At 44.2% G+C, this 16,468-nt stretch overlaps 2 protein-coding genes across 5 annotated transcripts in view; one reads left to right on the top strand and one right to left on the bottom strand.

The window, feature by feature from the left end:
• Positions 1 to 7,234, bottom strand: part of LOC146204699 (large proline-rich protein BAG6) — a 111,833-nt gene extending 104,599 nt beyond the window's left edge. For 2 of the 4 annotated variants that reach the window (XM_084589412.1, XM_084589415.1), the window contains exons 1-5: positions 6,331 to 6,464; positions 5,846 to 5,908; positions 4,839 to 4,880; positions 4,670 to 4,745; positions 3,844 to 4,064 (exon numbers count right to left, since the gene is read on the bottom strand). In XM_084589412.1, the coding sequence (XP_084445538.1) occupies positions 3,844 to 4,064; positions 4,670 to 4,745; positions 4,839 to 4,880; positions 5,846 to 5,908 (402 nt within the window). In that variant the 5' untranslated portion in view covers positions 6,331 to 6,464. Of the gene's footprint in view, positions 1 to 3,843; positions 4,065 to 4,669; positions 4,746 to 4,838; positions 4,881 to 5,845; positions 5,909 to 6,122; positions 6,282 to 6,330; positions 6,465 to 7,090 lie in introns of those variants that run through there. The other 2 variants (XM_084589414.1, XM_084589413.1) reach the window with 2 other exon arrangements.
• mbf1 (multiprotein bridging factor 1) lies at positions 6,637 to 16,374 on the top strand. The gene is made up of 5 exons (XM_084589417.1): positions 6,637 to 6,855; positions 6,949 to 7,000; positions 7,228 to 7,388; positions 8,369 to 8,462; positions 15,933 to 16,374. The coding sequence occupies exons 1-5, from the start codon at positions 6,778 to 6,780 to the stop codon at positions 15,989 to 15,991; spliced, it is 444 nt and encodes a 147-aa protein (XP_084445543.1). The 5' UTR covers positions 6,637 to 6,777; the 3' UTR covers positions 15,992 to 16,374.
• Positions 16,375 to 16,468: the final 94 nt, after the last annotated feature.

The following is a 16,468-nucleotide window of genomic DNA, read 5'->3' as shown; positions in this document are numbered from 1 at the left end:
TCGGTTTCGCCTTGAGTCAACGACGCGGCCTTGACAAGGTCTGAGCTCTTCGTAGTCGGCTAGCCGTCGTTCTAAACTGTACTTCAGCTTGCAGTGTTTGTTTTATGGGAACATATAAAAACGGCGCAGGAAAGGGCTGTTCGATAGCCCTCTGTATAGTAGCCTGCCAACTTGACTCCCTCGCTTCCTTACAGAAACAGTACAAGGCAAGAAAGAGAATCAGAATAACGGAAAGTCAGGGAGGTTAACTAGGGAAAAAGAGTGCAAGGAAGCAGGAGCCTGTAACCCGAAGCTTTAGTCTGACTTTTGGCATGGCGGGAGTTAAACGCAAAAGAATGGAGCTGAACTTAGGCGCGAAGCGGGAAATCTGTGAATACAAGCGGCAAAAAGCCATCTCAGTCAATCCAAGCCGTGAAAGACTGGACCCAAGTTCAACTAGGCCTCAGCCTCGCCAGGTCGACGGTATACCATCTATATATACTACAGGACTCCGATAAATGGCTCAACGTCGGCATCGCAGCGAAAGCCACAGTCCGACAGCGCCCAGCCCAGTTCGAAGAAATATGGAGTCAGCCTTGTTAATGTGGTTCGGAAATGTGTACGCGAATGGTGCTGTCGTGAGCGACGAAATGCTTCAAGAGAAGGCTCGCTGCCTCGGCAACATTATGGGTGCTTCTCTTCCTCCGTCTTGATAGGTTTTACCTGTGATGACTTACGGAATTTTTGTTCAGTAAAACAGGGAGATGTTTACTGAGAAATATTATTCTACGCTATGTCTAGGCGTAACTAACTTCAGCAACTCAAGAGGATGGCTGACAAGGTTTATGAACAGACATGACGTTTCAGGTCGACGGATTTATGGAGAAGAGTGTAGCATCGACATCTCGGCTGTGTTTATATACCCAAATAATTAAAACAGCAGCCATTAATTATAAATTTTTTTCTCAATTATATACTTTTCGTTTTTATTCATGACTCGTTAATATGGATGACTCGCTTTATGGAAAGTTTTGGTCGGAAACCAAAGTGTCCATACTAACGAGGCACGACTGTATTCCTATTTTTTTTTCCTAATTTAATGTATTCTGTCGAAAAACAATGTACAGTGTATTAGAAAAAAGCTCGGCAATCATCAATTTTTTTTTTTTCGAAATAAGAAAAAGAGCAAGGATGGAAGCTTGGGCGAGTTGGTGTCGGTTTTCTTGCCTCATTGCGCTAAACAGACAGGGACACAGCCAGACATACGGGACGGGCGATAAAAAAAAAAAAAAAAAAAAAAAAAAAAAAAACGCCCGTCCCGCGTGTCTCGCTGTGTCCCTGTCTGTTTAGCGCTATGTGACAAGAAAAGCAAAAGAGCATATCGTCATTGTTGTCGTCGTCACTAGGGTCAACAGCATTTGTCTTTTCAGTTTATAGTAAGAACTGGCTTGTTTTATTTCTAATACGAATCTTATTCACGTGGGTCAGATGGGATAAACTCTTTGTATTGCATTATGGGCGTATGCGTAGTAACGTGGTACCCATGTAGGCTTTAGATTGAAACCGACCACAAAAGGATAGGCGAGGAGGGGAAGAGGATTGCCACTTTATTGCAGAGTTGGACATGTGGTGTCCGGAGTTTTTCTGCTTTTATCCGGGATAATAATTGTTATATAAAATTAGGAGCAAAATACAGCCTTCATACGACAAAATTCTGGCTAGCCTATATACCCTAGGATTACCGAGAAGTGTATATTTGCTTTAAGTTACGGTTTAATTCAATGATTATTATTATTTTTTTTTGAGGTCGAGTGCCTGACCTCAACCTCACATTTTGAGTTTGAGGTGAGGTTGAGTGATGTCGCCAATGGTCACCTGAAAAGTGAGGTGAGGTCGCCTGGGGGACCTCAACCTCAATTGATGAGGTTGAGGTTGAGTGAGGTCGCCAAATATTTTTTGAGTTTGAGGTGAGGTCGAGGTTTTTGAGGTCAAATGCCCACCTCTGAACTCGAGTACTCCAGCCAAATACGTAATGTTGGGTGAATTCACCAAGCAGCAAGACAGAAGTCGCTTTCGCATTACAGCACCTAAGCAAACTTAGGAGCTCCTCTGGAATTTTTTTCACCCTCACCCACGTCAAAGCATGGAAAGTTGTTCCCATTTTCCAACAAGAATTTTGCAGTTTCCTACGTCTCCTTTTTCGAAAGAGATCACTTGATTTAAAAAAGTAAACATAAGAATGTTGTTCAACCATGACAGCACCCACCTACCACAAAGCCCAACAAGAGGACAGGAGCTTAAAAAACAGTCCTACCCTTGCCAGTTATAAACCATAACTATAACCAAATATGGCACAACGCACGGTGCTCAGCCACACACGCAAGGTGAACATTCGCTGCCAAAAAAAAAGGAAAACACCAAGGGAGCAGGAGCAGGAGTTATGAGAAAGAGAATAGGAAAGTAAAAGATGGAGTGGAGGCCAGAGAAAGGAGACTGCTGATTCTCCCCGCTTGGGTCAACACAGAAGTGCTGTCTACAGAAAAAGCGAGAGTTAAAGTGCTATGTTGCCTCTGCCGAGGGGCCTTGAAGTTACGAAACAGTTTGACTTTGGCTCCACCATAAAGATCCCCTTTCCCCTGGACACTGCAATGACATACACAGCTAAGTGTCAGGGCCTGTGGTACCGTACAGTACATTAACTACTTTAGAAGATGCCCCTGCGAGGAATACAAGATGCTTTTAACCTTGCACTGCAGAGAAAGCTTATATGGGCCTCCAGAAGACAAGCTAGAAACTGCAAAACTTACTGACGTGCTGATAGCGTCCCAGAGTGAAAACCTCTGACTCGCCAAAGTAACGCCACAACAGACTGAGAAACAAGGTTTCTCTCTGCTTTCCTCCCCTGTAGCAGTCGCGGTAGGCGCAGGAGATTTGAATTGTGTGCTTTCAGTCATCGATTGCACAGGTGTTTTATGCACAATCGAAAAAACTTCAGAGATGCGATCAACAAATAATCTACTTCAAAAATCTAGACTATTAGCATATTTTAAAACCACTGCATTGTACCTTTAACATTCAGTATTAGGTATATCCAGCCATTCTCTATGAAATCTAGCCTTCAGGTCAGCTTCACATGTACAGCCACCACATGTACAGTCGGAAATACAGCTGGCCAGCTTTCCTTCTGGACCATGCAGTGTGGCTCATTTTGCATTGACCGCATTCTAGGAAAGAACTCTTATCCTCATCCATGCTAAGCTTAGGGACACCTTCACAGTTGCTAGCAGGACCCCACTATGAAGCTGACAAGTGAACCCTCTGGCACGTATATTTCCAACAAATGCTTTGCATAGAAAACTAGGAGCCCAGTGCCATACAGTGCACAGCATATATGTTGTTCCTTTCAAGTGCAGGTGTACATAGCGTGTCAGGGCTAAAACAAAGAGCATTCGACCACTCTCTTTTGACATATTTTGACAGCAGCAAACAGGCAAATAGCAGCCCAATAAAAGTTAAAGCAATGTTTCATAAGCCCCATTTTGCAAGCTTTGTTTTTGCTAAAATAGTGTTTGGCAAATGGCTACCTGAGAAAGTATTCTTAATCTGATTTCACATCTCCATGATAATAATACCTGCCCAGACCATTTACAAGTCAGTAAGTTAGACCAGGGCTGCCTTCGCACTCAACATTGAACAAATGTTCTATAAGAAAATCAGCAATGCAATTCATATGGCTTTCGTACCACTTTCCACGACAAGTGTTGCTTTAACAAACCTAATTCTCATAAGTCAAATTTCATGATCCACACAGCAGGGCAACTGCAACAGCGGTGATGCCAGTGATGCTGACATGGAGGGGCTTACCTGTACTTGGGCAGGGTCAATCATGTCCTGGGGAATGGTGAAGGCTCCAAGCAGAAAGCCACCCCCTTCCCGTGGGTGGTGCAGCCCCCCAGGAGCATTACTCCTGGACCCTCCACCCCCCAAGGCAGAGCCCGTGCCTGTAGCCCCCGATGACGATGAACCCCCTGAAGATGGCTGCGGCGGTGGCCGCTGTACCAAGTGAATAACCTTGCCATTGACATCTGTCAAAGAAATGGAAAAAGTCTCAAAGCGCTGCTTTGGATCCATGTAACAGGGCAGTGTAATAGTGGTGATGGAAATAAAAAACAGTAAATAAGAGCTGGTAAAAATACATAAAAAAACTAATGCTTGTGAAAACGACTGGACAAACATCAGTGAAACGCGGAGTAGAAGTTTTAGCTCTAGTGCACTGAAATGACTATGCTGTTTGGAAGTAAATGTTGGTGCAGCCAAGCCAGCACAGATAAGAATGTGGTACTCTATCAACAAAGGCCAGTTTCAATCTGTCCTCAGTGCCCCCTTTAATTTTTCTCTTAACATGCTTGGAAATCAGTGCTGTAACTCAAGTGAGTTTAAATCAGTTCTCATTGGTTTGAAAACAGATGGATAGTAAATAAGCAAGCACTGAGTGTATGTTAACACCCAATCGGATAATTTGTTATGTCATGCTATTAAACCAGACCCCGACAACATTCCGCATTTATTTCAATTAACTGACCTTTGCCTCCTACCATTATCCGAGACTGTTTGGTGAAGTCAAGAAACACAGAAAATGTGCAGATATCCGGTAAATACAGCTTTAGAAAAGTCAGAGGAGGCACCTTACCATAATCACTCAATTTTTTGTCATCTTGCAGCACTCTACCACAGAAGATTAGACGCTGCTTGTCTGCAGTGATGTTCTGAAATAATGTCACAATCTTGTAGCTTTTCACAAAAACAGTGGTAAAACAAGACCATGCAAATGCCAAACTGTGATTGTCATGGCCACTTACCACCGAACCTGCTATTTTCTCCTTGAAGCTTTTGACAGTGATCTGAAATAAAAGGCATCAACAAAGGCACTTTAAGCAACAGCAAGGCATGTATAGTGCCCCATTAGCATCCAATGTTTTCATTCTCAAGAGAAACTGCTCATGAGTTGTACAGAATTACAAATTGTGAGGCAAAAAAATTCTACTGAGAAGAAATAGTTAGGGGTTAAGGTCTGCTTATGTGGATAGCCATGTGTACCAAATTTGAAATTGGACATAATTTTGGTAGGTCATATTGCATTAACCTTGTCGCCGTTACATAACAAAAAAATGCAGTACAGCTCGAGCACCTAGCAGTGAAGGAGACTTGGTATGTCATGTCTGACAACAGCTGCTCCCCTTCCACGAACCACTAGAACATAGGTGTACCTTATCTGCTGGCCGCAGGTGCATGCAGCTTTGAATGTTTCAGAAGGTGCGGAGAGAGCTTCTTTTGCAGCCATTCACACAATAAAGCAGATAAAAAGGAATGTCAAGAGAGCAATTTGCACCATAAAGCACGAAACCTCAAAACAAAACTATATGCTGCTCCTGAGACACTTGCACTACCATTGGATTTGGCTAGTGCCCAGCACTAAATCACTGGAAATATACAGACGAGATATGACACGTTTTTCTCACTGCTATCCATATTAACCTGACAAAAATGCATGGACCCCAGTAGGGTTACCGTATTTTCAGCCTCTAAGCAGTGTCCGAATAACGAGCTGCCATCTTAACGAGGCGTAGATACTAAAGAAGTTTGGTCCCCAGAAAAAAACTCGTCTACTTTTAACGGAAACCGTACTAATAAAGCACAACTGCAATAGTTGCAAATTGCATAAGCATCATGCAGTACGCAAAGACAGTGAAATGACGTCGCAAAAACCTCTAGCAGTACACACGACTGCGTAGTGCTTTAGGTTGTTGCGTGAATGCAAACTTCCGCTCCACGACATGAGGTAAGAACATTAGAAGCAAAAACTTACATCGTCGGGAACCGAATAATTTCGATTCTGTGAATCTAACGTCTTGACTGTGACTTCCAACATCTGCAACAGTCATGAAATGATTACAGTAAAGGCATATCAAGAAACAAGGCGTAACACACAGAAGACTACACAAAACGCGAGTGCCGAATGATGCCTAATATGAGAGACAAACTTAGCAAAACAAAACCGGCATCGAGAAAACAAATGATACTTATTGCAAAATGTCGACGGCACAATACAGCCCGCTAAAATATTATGGTAACATGCAGTCCACCTTTGCCGGACGATAGAAACGAAGTCGAACACTAAGCAAGCATTCACGGTTGCCAGCGGCTCACGATGGTGCTACACGCTATCACACACAATCACACAAAACGAAGTCATAAAGGCATCTGTGAGGCCTCTGTCTAATCAAGGCGGCAGGCCACCAACGCAGGTCACGCGATGGGCACACACATAATTGAAAGAAGCAAAGCACTCACAATTTTTGTGGATCAGTGCTACCGAACAAGACTGGACGACCCTACAACAACATAAAATAAACTAATGCAGAAGTGCGCAGCCTCGCGTCGCGGCTTCTTCACCGCCTTGAGAATCTCCTTATCCGTCGCAAACTGTCGCAGTGATCAAAAATCCCAGCATTAAACATCAATATGTAACTTTAATTCAGAGATCATTGAATTATTATTTCGGTTTGAAGCAAAACAAATCCTGTATGCAAATATTTTTGTTTGAAAGAGCTTGCTAACGAGAGTGAGGAAAAGGAAGCGCCATATCGCCATATTGCATGTGCGTTTGTTGTGAGCACGTTCAGCACGTTCGCTACGCTCGTGGAGGTTATTCTGATTCTTCCGAGTTGCTCGTGAAGACGTTCTTCAGGCATTTCTACTGCATTCATCCTAAATTGCAGAAACCTTTGGAGGCCCATCATGTCTGAGACGGATTGGGATACTGTCACCTACCTGCGCAAAAAGCCTATGACGGCTAGTCAGCTGCGCTCTCGACAGGTTTGTTTCTGAAACACTTCGGTTGCGACTAGTCTAGTTTAGGCGCGTTAGAACGGTGCGTCAAAGACGCGTTGCGCCTTTATCATTTTCCAGGTGATCAACGCAGCCCAAAGGCAGGGAGTACCGATCGAGACCACGAAAAAATGTGAGTATCTTCGAATATTGGCCGCTGTCCTCGGCAGTTATGAGCGAGGCAGTTAGTTACGTGGACGTAGTGCAAAATATGTTTACTTACTTGGCATGGGCTTTTGGCTGGCAGAGAGAGACTTTGTGAAAGGCGGTGGAGTGGTACTAAGGTTGGAATGAACTGATTTTCGCCTATGACGTTCGGCTAGAAACGTATTGATGAATTATTTATTTCGTTTGGTTTAGTCAACGCCGCTACTAATAAGAAGACTGTAACAACGTTAAATACTGCGAAGCTCGACCGAGAGACCGAAGAGTTGCATCATGACCGCATTGGCCTGGACGTGGGCAGACTGATCCAGCAAGGCAGGCAGGCCAAGAACATGACACAGAAGGAACTAGCCACCGTAAGTTCGCGTGTTGTTGTTGTTGTCGATTTTTTTATTATTATTATTTCCTGTGGACACCTGGCAAAATGTCTGATATACGTGTCGATAGAATGCTTCTACGCGCGAGACGTTCGCCGCGTGATGCGCCCTATGATTCAAGATTCGTGTGCACGCGCATGCTCGAACTGCCCGAACTATTCCCGATTTATCGCAAAATCCCCTTAGCTGCAAGATTTTTTTTTTCTCTCTCTCTTAATCGCGATTTTTCATTTTATTTAATGGGCATAAATAAGACTTCAATGGTTTTGCATGTGTCGACTCTTTCCACCATGTGTGTCGCGCAATTCGATCATTATCAGTGCCGGAACACTCGTTTTTGTTTTTGTTGTTCGGTTTAAACTTGCGCTTTAAACATGACAGGAATGAGGGGAAAAGCGGCAACGCTGCGCCTTACGTTTCCCCTATCCACCTATTTCGCGTTGTTCGCTTTGAACCATGCAATACCAACATGCGTTGCTCCATCTTTTTCAGCGGACGCATCACATACCTCTCTGTCACACGGTCACTTTCGATCCTCATTGAACTCTATCTGCATTGAGGTTTTGGAGGATTGAAGCGTCCCGTGCTACACTGGCGTTTTCAATGAGCATATAGAAATTTTCCTCGTGTGCGCTTTAGAGCACTGATGACGAGGACGTCGATGGCCGCTTTCGAGTGTGCTTGAAATCTCAAGAGCGCTTGAGGAAGCAGCTTGCAGTCAAGCAGGCTCGAGCTTGATTGCACTTGAAAGTTGCCGTGTGACAACCTCGATCTGCAATGAGTTGAATGCAGATCGAGCCCATTGAGGATCGAAACTGTCCGTTTGACAGGGGTATAATATGCAGGGCCTTCGAGTTTTAATCAAGGATTTTTGTTTTCGAGTTTATTGTGCATGCTTAATAGTATATACCATTAACCCAGCTTTTCATCATCATTTATTTTTTTTTTTTTTTCCCCAGAAAATCAACGAGAAGCCCCAAGTGATCAATGACTATGAAGCTGGCCGTGCTATTCCAAACCAACAAGTCCTGTCAAAAATTGAAAAAGTGATTGGTAAGTCTGAAATCTATTAACGTGTGTGTTATTATTTTATCAGAGTTTATTGACAAAATCTGTTGCATAATAGATGCCTTCAAATTGCATTTCTTATGTCTTGTTACACGGGCATTTTCAATGGCAGTTATTGACGTTACACCGCAGTGCCAACTGCAGTTGAGATGTCAATGGTAGTTCAGTTAACTGAAGCCGGGGGTTGCAGTTGAACCAGTTTATGGACAATATGGCTGTCAGCGGATGCGCAGCATCGGCAGAGTCGGCAGCATTTCCATTGCTTTAAGTTCCCAAATCACACGGAAGGTTGTTGTCCTAGCTAGTATAAGTCCAAGCCTTCAACATTAGCTAATCGAATGAGTGCTAATGCTCAACCAGAGGCACCAAAAAACAACTGAGCTACTAAGCCATACATGCCTCAAATAAATTGCCTTGGCTCTTTGTTAGGTTCCAGTTGTGGCGTACTCGAAATAACTTGTGCAGAAATTTCAATTCAATAGTATAGTGCGTGAAAATAGTGCTTAAAGATGTTAATCATAAATTGCTTGCAGTTGGCAGGATCACATGATTCAGAGATTGAACTTAGTTTCGCAAGAAGTTTCGTGTTACTGCGGTCGACTGCCGTTCAGTTCAACGTCAGAAGCTGGACTGTTGTTTAACTGAACTGCATTTGGAACTGCCTGTGTAACACAGTAATAAGACAGCAAATTTCAAGTTGAGCTTGACTGTTTCTAGCAGTGGTTAGCTGTGAACTGCTTTTGCACACCTGTGGATTTTATATGCTCTGAATCCTAGTACATGCATATTTTCATTTAGCTCTGATTTAAACTCAAAAATGTTCTGTATAGTGAAATCATGAAAAAAAATAAAGTGTGAGTGTTTGGATGAAAAAGCAGCACTGGAGCACTGCAAGGCACTTTACACTGGACGGCCATAAACAACTTGTGAGCATTAGGTTGTGCATTGAAGAAAGGGGCCAACGGTCCACGGCCTTCCACCCTTATACAGCTTAGAGCAAGGAGGTCAAGAAGAAGAAAAAAAAAAAGGAAAAAATTTTGGGAACACTTCAACTTCGCCTTTAATTGTATGGCATAGCATTGTTAATGGCTCCCGTCTGAGGCTGCTCTTGCAGATCCTTGTTCAGGTACACCTGTGCACAAAAGCGGAGAGACCACATGAACCACTAAGATTACTGTTTTTTTTGTATAAACAGATGCACCTGAAAAAATTGCTTGGGCAAGGTGGCAAGCGTATTAGCGAGGATGCCTTATGCATACCCCAGAAACATCTGATTTGCTGTCAGAAAAGCTGGCATGCAGTTTTGTTGCACACATTGTTGCCACCTTTGCACACAGGTGTACATGCACTTTTGCTACTTGCTTAATAACTAATCACATAAGTGCCACTGTGGCCCTTTTCGCAATGTGACACAGTAGCAGCGTTGCCTTGTTACAAATGGCCCCTTTGTGTTATGAAGATGCTTCACAGCATGGGCAGTGAAGCATCCTCAAACTGCAACGGTTCAGCATACATGAAGAGGAGAGGATGCACGGGGATACAAGAAAGAAAATATGAGTAGGTGTTATAATGGCGTGACACCATCCTGAAATGAAACCCTAAAGGCCTGTGACACGTGCTGCAGCATTTGAAGCGGCATGATATGCCACTTCACAGTCGCAGAAAGTTGTCCTCGAGTATAGCAAGCTTGAAGCCCAAGAGGTGGGCAGTGGTTGGAAAAGTGGGCAGTCTGCCCTGGAGGTGGGCCTCAAAATCACTGGCACCCACCCTGTCTAGGGGTAACATCTGACTCAGGATCCAAAGTTCGACCCTTGCCAACCTAACTTGTTGGCGATGGCAGCTCATGCTGTCTCTGCCATGTTGTGTTTTGCAATGTCACACAGCCCGATGACCAATCACAGCACCTAGCTATGTCACCTGCTGCCAGCAACCACCTGCCAGAGATAGGCTCATATTTTTAGCGTGATAGTGTTAGATTTCATTCTTCTGGCATTGTGAGCAAAATATTGTTTATATGCCTCTTGCAGGTGGTACTCCTTGGTTGGTGGCATTAGCATGCACCTATTGGTTGATGGGTTATGTGACGTTACAAGACCACATGACATGATTGAGTTAACGGGTGCTGCCAAGTCGGGTGCTTCTCTTTTGGATGGTAGCGTGAGGTGGGATTCTGGGGCCCTTGGACCAGGAGTCAGACATTCTCATAGACCACGTAGGCACATTTCTATGACTTGGCTAAAACAGGGCTTTATATCTGTGTTCGGCAGTCTTTCACATGTGTGGTAGCTTATGACTGAATGCTGATAAGCATGTGCAAGATAATATAGACATGAATGAAGGGATTAAGATTTGTAGTAAAGTGCATGTACAGGGTCCTTCAAAATATGTGCAAACACGGCAAAGTGTTCGCACATATTCGCATATTCGCACAAATTCGCATATTCGCACATATTCGAAGCGTTCACATGCGCACATAGCGTGCGCATGCGCCACATTGTTTCGATGCGCGACCGCGCCGGATGCGCTGACGCTCACGGAGCGCGGGCACGCTTCGCCGTGTTCGCACATATTTTGAAGGACCCTGTACATGCCGTAGATGGCAGCCATTAACACTATTGCATTATACCCTTAAAGAAGGCAGAAAGTGTCCCCCATATTTTCTCGCTCACAACTTTGACACTGGATTTTCTGGAAAACTCTGCTTTTAGTACTGTCGCATCAAACCAAGGCACTGCTGGGAATTTTCCCTTCCTTTCCTCCACCCATACGAAGGGATTACATGCTATCTTGGATTTGTAGTTGCAGGGTGGACAAGATGCTGCAGACACTCGTATTTCATGTTCTATATGCGTTGCAAGCCGCACTCATACTATGCCTTTTTTCTTTGGTCCATAACAGGACCGTGCTGGGTGTCGTGACCAAGTGCCTAATATACACTTGGATTTCGTCTTCCACGCAGCTAGAGAGGTTTAGGGAAAGTGTGTAGTTTGTATTGCTGCACTTGCCCAGCACAGCGGCAGCACAGTGGCTTTGGCATTCAGCTGCTTATCCCATTGTTGCAAATTCAAACCAGTTGCAGCAGTTGCATTTCGATGGGGACAAAACACAAAAATGCTTATGTGCTCCGTGATGTTGGTGCACAATCTAGATGGTCTGAACTATTTCATTCGTTATGTGGTGTGGAAGTGCAAAGACACAGGAACTCGGGGGAAATGTTCACAGGACAGTCACTAACTTTCAACAGAATTTATTGGAACACAGAGTTCCTCGCAGGAGCACTTGCATATGCGCAGAGCCTACTGGTCCTTAACCACACTGAAAATGAAACCTACAAGTTAAGTGCGGTGGCTTGGCAGAAACAGTGAATAGGAAAAGGCAAAAAAAAAAATTAAGGTATCAGAAAATGCTGCTCTTTCTGGGTCATCTATACTCAAACGGGTCACTGTCTAAATGACCAGTTAAGGAAGCATGATAATTTCTTGGGTAATGGCTTTATCTAAACTCTTCCGCCTCATTGTAATGACTGCAAATGTCACTCTTTGCCGACTAACACTTTGATAATTGGTCAGCATGAAGGAAGTGTCAAATGTGAGCTGTTTGAAACAGCGATAGCTCAGGGTGGCCAATGTATGCGACCCAGGCCAATGTATGAGACTCTGTACATGCGATCCAGAATGAGCAGCATTTCCTGATATCTTAAATTTTCTTCTCTCTTTTCCTATTCATTGTTTCTGGCCCTGCTATCACTCTTTCACTTTCACTTTCAGTGCAATTAAGAATTAGTAGGCTTTACGCATATGCAAGTGCTCTTGCTAGGAACTCTGTGCTCCAATAAATGTTTTCAAAAGTTTGTGCTTGTCCCATCCACTTCCTTCCTGGTCGTTGTCTTTGTGCTTCCATACCTTGTAATGGCCTACCAGCAGGCCTTAATTGCTACTCTTCTGTACTGTATTCCAGTTGTTAACTATGACATCTCTCATAGCTGATGCATCACTTCAGTATGTAAAATTCCATAATTTTATTGCATCATTCAGAATAAATATATGTCATAAAAGACAGGGAAGATGGCAAGAAACTCATAAACAAGTAACCAACAATTATTATATACTGTCCAGAAAGAACATTTTCTTCTCCAAAGCAGGATGGAGAGTATTACACGAGGTTCTGCCTAAGACTGTTAATAATTAACTATGCATATAGCCGTATGCCTTAAAGATAAGCTGAAAGTTTTTCGCACAAAATGAGTTCTGTGCGGCCTTTTATACTTTTTTGTCCACTGAACAAAACTATATTTAAAAAATTGCAGAAATGAACACAAACAGCAGTTTTTATAAGAAAAACTAGCACCAGCTGGTCCGCCCTCCAAGTAAAAGCCACTGTTGTCCGTAATCGACTAGGCACATAATGACGTCATGCTCGGTATGACCGGCGCCGGCGGTGTTACTGCATTCACGTTGCTTCAGGTGACTTGACAGCTCAATTTAAAGTATTATTGATTATTCGAACTATGTAAAACACTTGGACACTTACCGTATGCATTTGAGCAACCAAGCAGTTCCAAAAAACAGCGCTACGATAGTTGACAGCAAAAGCGAAGTGTGCACATTTGCGCGAGTGGGAAGTTGGCCCCTGAGTGCGAAAAGCGCACGAGCTGGCCCGTTTTCACTAAATCACGTTTCAGCGCATTTATACAACCTTTGATTATCGCCCAACGGCGCAACGACAAACGCACGCATACTGTAGCTGCTGCCCGTCCCGTCTTTGCAGCTTACTTTACGCGGTGCGCTGTTCAACGCAACGCCGAAAATGGTCCGGCTTTAGCCGCATCATGAAATCAGACAAGTTCATAGCACATGCAGCGGCAGATGAAGCGAGCTCACCGGAATGGTGTTGGCAGCAAGCACGACTGACGGGTGCTTTGGCCGAGCAATTTGCCTGGTCGTCGCTAGGCATATATTTTGCATCAGCACCACAGCTGATGACGCTTGGGGATTAAGCCGTGCTAGTAGTAAATGGGTTACTCATAGAACGGCCTATGGTAAATCATTTTGTCCCACAAAGAAATGAAGATATCATTAATTACGGTGCCACCTTAGCAGAAGAGCTAATGTAAAGCTCCGATGCACCGGTAACTGTCGCTACACAGCTGTGAAGAGAAAGGTGCTTGTATCGCAGCTATCATTTCTTCCAGCATCTCGGTACGAGTCAGCGATCCACAACAAGGGTTAATTTTTGACATTCCGTTATCGCTGGGCTTATTATTTAAGATAACAATAAATTTGAGCATGTTTTCATGATGCTAGAGCAAAGGACCCACGGACAGCTTGCGGAAGGTGCGTTCGGCACGGCATGTGGAGGCAGTGCTGTGTTCGGACAATGCTTGAGTGCGCAGTTGCCGTGCAATCAGCACCACATTCTGGACACTGCATTATAAATGACTATTGCGAATGCAACTCCGTTCTACTGTGCATTTCGTTTGCTGTACCTAATTGGTAACTGTTGACATAGCATAGAACGGCAGCGAGCTGTGTAATAACAGTGAGACGCGAATCGCATTTTATACCTCTGTCACACCAACACTTTCGATCCTTATTGAACTTTATCTACATTCAACTCAATGCAGATCGAGGCTGTCACACGGCAACTTTCAAGTGCAGTCGAGCCCGAGCCTGCTTGGCTCGAAGCCGCTTCTTTAAGCGCTCTAGAGTTTTCAAGCAGACTCGAGAGTGGGCACCGCCACCTTTGACGTCACCTAGTGCACACAAAGGAAACTTCTCAATTGTCATTCAAAACGGCGGTGTAGCACCGGATGCTTCAATCCTTGTTGAAAACCTCAATGCAGATCGAGTTCAATGAAGATCGCAAGTGCTCGTGTGACTGAGGTATTAAGTTAGGTATCTCCTGTTAAGCGTAACGACAGTGAAGCTAGCCATGCAACAACGGTTTAACCTAATTAAGTGTGGGGACAATGACAGAACGGCACCGGGCTTCAGTTGCGCTGATTTAATTGGAATCCCAAGTGGCCACAGTTGCTGTCTAGATTCGATTATCATCGGTGCAAAACATAGGTGATTCCAAAGGCAAGAATTTTTCCGTTTTCATGACCCACTGCACCGAAAGTTTATCCTCTTTGAAACTATAAAGCATCATGTCGCCTGGACCACAATGTTCGCACAACAGAAAGTCGTGCTGATAGCCACCAGTCGCTTCACGCGCTACAAGAACGTTTGTTTTCTAATGACACAAGGAAAATAATTTTCAAACATTGGACGACATTTTTTTTACAACTGAGCAAAAGAGGCTCACTAGTCAGAGGGAGTCTAAGCTCACGGAGCGCCACTCCGCAACAGCTGCATATCTGCTGGTTGATCACGCGGGACCTTTGCACAGAACAACCAAACTGGAGAAAACAAATGGCGCCAGCAGCAGATTGCACTGATTCGTCGATCTCCTAAGCGCGGGATGGAGCAAAGCAAGCATGCAAAACGTGTGGCTGGCCGGCATTCAGAGATTGAAAGAGAGAGAGAGAGTAAACTTTGATTGGTTAACGGAATAGCGTGGGTGGTTTCCTCAGTCCAGGATACCATTGGCTTAGGCTGCCTGGTTAAAGGAGAAGGACGCGATCAGAGATTGACGTCACATCTGCCTGTTCCCCAGTTTTGGCACCCAGCCCCCGCCGCTTCGGGAAGCGACAAGGGCGTGCATGACCGTGGCGCATTTTTTTAACAAGCGACTTCGGTTTTTCTTGCCGACAGAATTCAGAAAAAATGACACTCGATTTAACAAAACCCCTTCTCTCTAACCACTGAATTTTATGCAATTTGAAAACGGTTTCAGCTTCCCTTTAAAATAGCACGTGGTGTTGTACAGTACATCAAAACACTGCTGGGTCAGTTAGCAGGATGGTTAATATGTACTGTAATATATGGTTAATTTGATGCCCATGGTCAGGTGCTCATTAATTCGTACATGGGCAGGCCTCGCTCTGGTTAATTGGGGCAGGAGATGACGTGAGCTGTCAGTAATGACCGATATCGATTTCTCTGAACATAACTGCATAGAACAGTGATGCCCATATGGCAGGCATGACAACAGTCTGGGTGCTGCGATGTGTGGGGACCCTAGCTATGCCGCTAACGTATTAGTGCTTAGTGTTGTGTTATGGATCATAACCAACTTGCCTAGCTTTCTCGGCACTCAGTGTCGTCTCTTCTTTGTTGTGTCCTTGTTTTGTGTGCTTTTGTATTATGGGTTGTGGTTTGGTTTGTGGGGTTAATGTCTCGAAGCGACTCGGGCTATGAGAGGCGCCGTAGTGGAGGGCTTTGAAATTTCGACCACCTGGGGTTCTATTAATGTGCACTGACATTAGTTGTGTTAGTGCATGCCAGTGTGTGCAATTTATATGGAAGGAAAAAATTCCATTGCCACTTAGTTGTTTTCATGTTTATTTTGCAGGCATGAAGCTGCGTGGCAAAGAGAAAGGGCTGCCACTCGGCTCCGACAAGAAGAAGTAGCTCCAAAAGCATGAGCATCAAGATGGAGCGACGATTATTTTCAAATGCTTGCTGCAAATGACCAACCTGAGTGGATCTTTAGGAGGCTTTTTGGAGTGTGCATTCGTGTTCTCAGCTTTTTCAATCATGTTAATAGGCTCCTAGAACTGTGTGTGGACCCAGTGTGATTTAACGTTTTTCCACAGCAGAAACAACTCCACTCAAAATGCAAGCCAGCAGTGAAAACTTCGTAGCTTTTCAATACCGCACAAGGCACTTTCCGTGTATTTTCTTTGGTAACTTGTGTTCCCTTGGATGTGGCATTTTGTGTCTTTAAGAGTTTGAAGAGCGGTGTGTGTATGCGTGTGTGCACTCATCAAATAAAGTGTTTGTTTGAAACCTTATCTGAATTTTTTGGGCCTAAAATGTCCCACTTATGGGGTGGTGTTCATGACCCAATAAGTTCCTGAATTTTGCCTTCCTGCAGTGCGTAGAGTA

Source organism: Amblyomma maculatum, chromosome 1 (genome assembly GCF_055883805.1).
Source record: "Amblyomma maculatum isolate TAMU_Amacu chromosome 1, ASM5588380v1, whole genome shotgun sequence".
Taxonomy (NCBI): domain Eukaryota; kingdom Metazoa; phylum Arthropoda; class Arachnida; order Ixodida; family Ixodidae; genus Amblyomma; species Amblyomma maculatum.
The sequence above is the reverse complement of the archived record's forward strand: the minus strand, read 5'-3'. Positions and strand labels throughout refer to the sequence as shown.